The sequence below is a fragment of the Vanessa cardui genome, chromosome 6, assembly GCF_905220365.1.
Source record: "Vanessa cardui chromosome 6, ilVanCard2.1, whole genome shotgun sequence".
Lineage (NCBI taxonomy): Eukaryota > Metazoa > Arthropoda > Insecta > Lepidoptera > Nymphalidae > Vanessa > Vanessa cardui.
The window spans coordinates 7,753,781-7,759,347 of NC_061128.1; the positions used below are offsets into that span (position 1 = coordinate 7,753,781).

The 5,567-nt window shown below is 32.4% G+C and overlaps 1 protein-coding gene across 1 annotated transcript; it reads left to right on the forward strand.

Moving 5' to 3' along the window:
• The first annotated feature begins 379 nt into the window (after positions 1–379).
• LOC124530750 (endocuticle structural glycoprotein SgAbd-2-like) lies at positions 380–3,342 on the forward strand. The gene is made up of 4 exons (XM_047105018.1): positions 380–511; positions 1,251–1,393; positions 2,550–2,704; positions 3,051–3,342. Exons 1-4 carry the CDS (start codon positions 503–505, stop codon positions 3,179–3,181), a joined length of 438 nt encoding a protein of 145 aa, XP_046960974.1. The 5' UTR covers positions 380–502; the 3' UTR covers positions 3,182–3,342.
• The last annotated feature ends 2,225 nt before the right edge of the window (positions 3,343–5,567 follow it).

The following is a 5,567-nucleotide window of genomic DNA, read 5'->3' on the forward strand; positions in this document are numbered from 1 at the left end:
TCTGTTCAACTCCATTTTTGTTTCAATTGCCTTATACATATTATGTTACTGTATATTTTATTTTAAAAAATGAAGATGTCGATGTTTTCAATATTTTTAATAAAAACAATAATTTCGTGCTATATTTTTCGCTTCTAATTTTACAGTTAGTAAGTACACTTCGTTGTCGTCATTGTAGCTCACGTTTTCTTTAATAGTAATTTATTTAAAAATATCTATCTTTGAACCTACGTTCTTTATTTAAAAAAAATATCAAGAATAATTAATTTTAGTATTTCAGACAATGAAATATGAAGAGATCGAAGAGATGCTGTCGGGTAGATCTTTGATGTGTTTACGTTTCGCGCTTACTCCTTCGAATCGCTATACTCCAATTTCACGCACTGCACTGACGCTGTCTCGTATAAAAGCAGCTGCGACGATCTGAAAAATCATTCCAGCCTTACACATCTACCGAGGATCACCACATCACTTCCTTATTTAATTAATCTTAAAAACAAAAATGAAATCGGTGAGTTAAAGATTAGTTAATATTCACATAGGTATATGAATATTTGCTAGGTAATCCTTAGTGAAAATTTCAACTAGAGTCTTATAAAACATATTTCTAGTATTTATTAAAAAAATAAAGCACTAATAAAGTTATGAAAATTAGCAATAATCTCTAAATTATATCGCGAATCCTATTTATTATAATACCATTTTATAGCAAGTATTTTAATTTTACACAGTAAACTTTTATGTGCTTTTAAAATATGTTATATTTAGCTATTTCGTAATCTATTAAAAGGTTATTTTATCATAAACCGTGTTATATATCATCTCGATGTTTATTTTAATTTTATAAATAAAATAACTAATAATAACTACATAATTAGGAAATATTTCGTTACTAGGAAAATTGAACAACTACTATCACTTATATGATTTTGTATATAATAACGATCAAACCCGTTTGCATGTGTTCATAATTACATGATAATATAACATGTAACGCATTTATTTATATTTAAAGTATAGCAAACTTTTGTGTAAATTTGAACATTGTGTACTTGTTACATCACACTATATTATATTTAATGTACTTTTTTCCATACTTTTATTAATTTTTTTTTTACTTGATATATAATTTCTTGCAGAAATTATAATCCTTTAAAGCATTACGTCATAATACTTCTATTTAAAATAGCATATGGTATATTCCGACAAATAATAATAAATTATATAATATAACTGTTTTATTCTTTCAGTTCGTCGTCCTATCCGCCCTTGTGGCAATGGCCTACGCGGCCCCGCAGTTCCAATATCAAACACAGCCTCAGTACCAGAATCAAGTGATCCCGATCATCAGACAGACTCAGGAGATCAACCCTGATGGATCCTACCAATACAGGTGAAGCTTATTTTGAAAACCTATTTTTCGGAAAAAATATTTTCTTCAACCAAGTACATAGTATATAGTTATTATGTACATCGCGTTATTTATATATTTATAGGACAGCTTAGATAATTATTGCACATTTTTTAGAAAAAAATATTTTATTATGAATGAAACTTTTACCGTTCGATGGTTACTGTGTCGTATTCTTACGCACAAGACAAAACAATCGTTCACTAACATTTCTAGTTATCATAATATGTCTGGTTAGTCATCACAAAGTGTAAATTTGACCTTAAACCAAAACTCTCTATTTTATGCAAAAAGTCGTCATCGTTGTGAAATATTCCACACTAAAAGGCACATCATAAATGGGCATTCCTCTAGTGTCAAGTATATTAAACGCTAAATTTGTGGGAGTTACCTGTGAGACTGTCTCAGCCTAAGAGCCAAGCCCTCATTACGTAATTGACTCAGATGCGTCTTTGCTATTTAGTGTCATTTCATATGTAAATGTATGTTTAATATTCTTGCATAATTTATTGGGATATCTTGAATGTGAAAACTAGAACAATCACGCATGAGATACCCATAAATAATGATACCTATTAATGGGTGACAAAACTGTAAGACATAGCTAAAAAAAGACTAGCAAAATGACATACATAATTATTATTTTAACCTACTGTGCATTTACTAAATCCAGTCGTAAATTATATTTGTTCATCCAAGTCACGTTCCAAATACATGTGTGATTTACAAACGATTGCCGAAACAGAGAAATCGCTTACTATGATTTACAGAGATATTCTTGAACTTAATTTGAATATACATATATACTAATATTACATTTAATATTTCGGTTACTATATATCTATGTTATATATGACATTGTTTTATGAGTCGGTACTCACTTTGAGCCTTTATAAGGTTAAGAGATGATCTTTATCAATTCCAGAAATATAAACAGCATACACTTGGATGCAGCGATAATATATTGTTTTGACCATAAATGTTTCACATAAACAATATATAACCGACTTTTTGAGTTTTCCCTAAGATCTTTATTATTTATCAAATGATGAGATAAAAGAATACAGTACCACTTATAATTCAAATTAACATCATATTATTAAACATAATATAAATTGTTTATGCAATAAATTTACAGCTATGAAACTGGTAACGGTATTGCTGCCCAAGAACAAGGGTACCTGAAGAATCCTGGAATCAAAGATGCCGAAGCGCAGGTTGCCCAAGGTTCATACAGCTACACTTCACCTGAAGGTCTCCCAATTACATTGACCTACATCGCTGACGAGAACGGTAAACAAACATTTCTATTCTATTTCGATTATATAATAAGATTACTTTACAACTGATACCACCAGAAAAATTAAGCACCAAGTATACCTAAAATTTTGAATGAATATACTCTATGAATAAATAACCCGCATTAATAATCCCTCGACTCATCATTGCTTAGTACCGTAAAAAAATCAAAAAGTGAATTATTATATTATTATTAATTTATATTTCCCTTCTTCTTTAAGACTGAACTATGTATGTAACTATTACAGTTTAGATTTCCTCGTCAGTCAAGCAACAAATTTATTTATATTCATATAAGAGTATTCCAAGACAATAATATTTAATTTTATATTTCTTACAGGTTTCCGTGCTGAAGGCGCTCATTTGCCTACTCCTCCTCCCATTCCCGAAGCGATCGCCCGCTCCCTTCAATACATCCAATCTATTCCCCAGCAACCCCAAAACCAATACCAACAAGGTTTCCGCGGTTAACTTTCCCGATCCTCCCCAATAAACTACGAAAGCGAACTCAAGACTCACTGATCTAATGGCTCTTGGAAAATGCCTAACAACTCAACGATCTTCTAGTTATAAGAATAAATGCTACTGTGATGTATTTTAATTTTATAAGAACGTGAATAAATTAAAAATTTAAATGAATGCATTTTAACTTTAATCAATGTCAAAACTGAAACGATAACATGATACATATATACATATGTACGTATTTGCTTTTTATATCAAAAATCAGGGAGTTTGAAATCGCACTAAACTCAATTGATTGGTTCCGTAATATATAACTTCCCACTTAAAGAGGAATCATTAATAAGGCAAATTTTATAAAATAATATATATGTCCAATTTAAATTGATTGTGGTACAATACGTGTGTAACAAAGAGTAGTAGTGTATGATTTCGTTTCCACTAGCAAGACCGAAATTTTGAACTACCTATAAAGACCAAGTGGGGTCAAATGACTCATTCATGGGTTGTAATGTTTTATTCGTGTATTATGGTTTTAAGTTTTATTGATTAACATCTAATACTAAATAAAAGAACCTAAAAGTAATTAAACATCTAACACGTAATAAAAAAATTAAAAAATTAGGCACATTTTTGACATTTTAGCTCCTTGTTTACATTACAAGAGCCACACAAAGGCTTTTTACAACTAATACAAGATTTATTAGTTTTGTTCCTGCATTTTTGCACGTAACACCGTTTTCTTTTTCCACTACGTTCTCCTTCAGGCTCTGGGGCTATGCTATTATCGGGCTGTGAAGAAGATGGTGTCATCAGGGAGCTGGTATCTTGGCCGACTAACTCCCTTGCCAAGTCAAGAATGAACTTTTTTCTACTGATTTTTTTCTCGGATAGTTTTTTGTACAAAATCCAAGAATTAATTGCTGCCAAATCCAAAATATTATAAAACACTTGCACGGGCCAGCGACGAGAAGGTGCTTTGACGCTATATTTCTTGGCCATTTGATCAATAACATCTACTCCAAATTTCGTAGCATTGTAAAACTTCACCGTATTCGGTTTCTTTTTTGCTTCTTCTGGATCAACAAATACATTAGAGTGAAGTGAACTTAGAATCATAACTAATTTTGAAGGTTTGCCTTGATAAACTCTAAGTGTGCAGGTTTCAGAGTTGTAAATATGTGTTTCATATAAACTAAGGGATGCATTTTTTATAGTAGCTGGAATATCTCTTCGTGTTTTGTTTACCGTACCAACTATTGATGTACGTTTTTCAATTAGCTTTTTAGCTAAACTTACACTGGTGAAAAAATTATCAGTTGTTATATTTCGACCAGTATTCAAGTATGGGTCCATGAGTCGCAATACAACGTGCTCGCCTAAACTTTGATTTTGTGGACGGCTTTCATCTCTTCCTAAATATGGGAAACCATTACACAAGTACTTTGAATCAACATCAACGCAAAGCCAAAACTTTATTCCAATTTTGTCTGGTTTTTTACCCATAAACTGCAAAAATCTACACCGAACTTTTGTGGAAAAAAGCTGTTCGTCAGCAGTAAGGTTTTCACCAGGCTTGTAACATGAAATACTGTTATGGATGAACTTATTCCATACTTCCGAAATCATTGCAAATTTATCTGTTTGCAAACGTTCAGCCCTTTCTGTTCGCACATCAAAACGCAGGAAACGCATTATTTCTTTGAAACGATTCCGAGCCATGTTTTGTGAACAAAACTGAATACCCCAATTCTTGTCCCAAAGGTCATTCACAGCAATATTTTTAGCTCCACAGGCTCCTCGAGCATAGATAATTGCAATAAAAGTATCTAATTAATTCAATGGGAGTGTCCAAGTATTATCTTCAAGTTGGCGGCGAGCTTCGGTTTCAGTGCATTTCTGAATATGCCGCAGCATGGAGTCATCAATGATAAGTTTCCATGCAGATAAAATACTTCCTTTGTAACACCTTTTTGCAAAAGCAGTTGGTCCAGCTTCCTCTGTTAGAATATTCTGTCGTGGACGACGACCAGGTTGTTCCAGTTCCAGTTTCCAGGAGTCCAACTTACACCGCTAGAAGATACCTCGACAATAGTGTTGTGGTGAATAATTTCAGTTTGCACTCTGGAACCTCGGCCACGATGCCCTCGACCCCGACCTCGACCTCGACCTCTTCCTCTTCTTAGGTTTGCGCTACGTAAAGTCGAGAGAGGTACTGAATCTGAAACATTGGAGTAAACGCTAATATAATAAAAGGTTTCCTTTTCTCTCAATATGAAAAATCTTATTTTATTTACATCATTATATAAAATAATATACACCTACCATCAGAATCTCTATGAGTGTGATCATCATCCCTAGAAGAATCACTATTTTGTGTAATATTGTAATCACT

Excerpts from the sequence above, each read along its gene's own strand:
- LOC124530750 (XM_047105018.1), top strand. Across the intron at positions 1,394-2,549 it reads GATGGATCCTACCAATACAG|CTATGAAACTGGTAACGGTA; the intron begins GTGAAGCTTATT and ends ATAAATTTACAG. Across the intron at positions 2,705-3,050 it reads CTACATCGCTGACGAGAACG|GTTTCCGTGCTGAAGGCGCT; the intron begins GTAAACAAACAT and ends TATTTCTTACAG.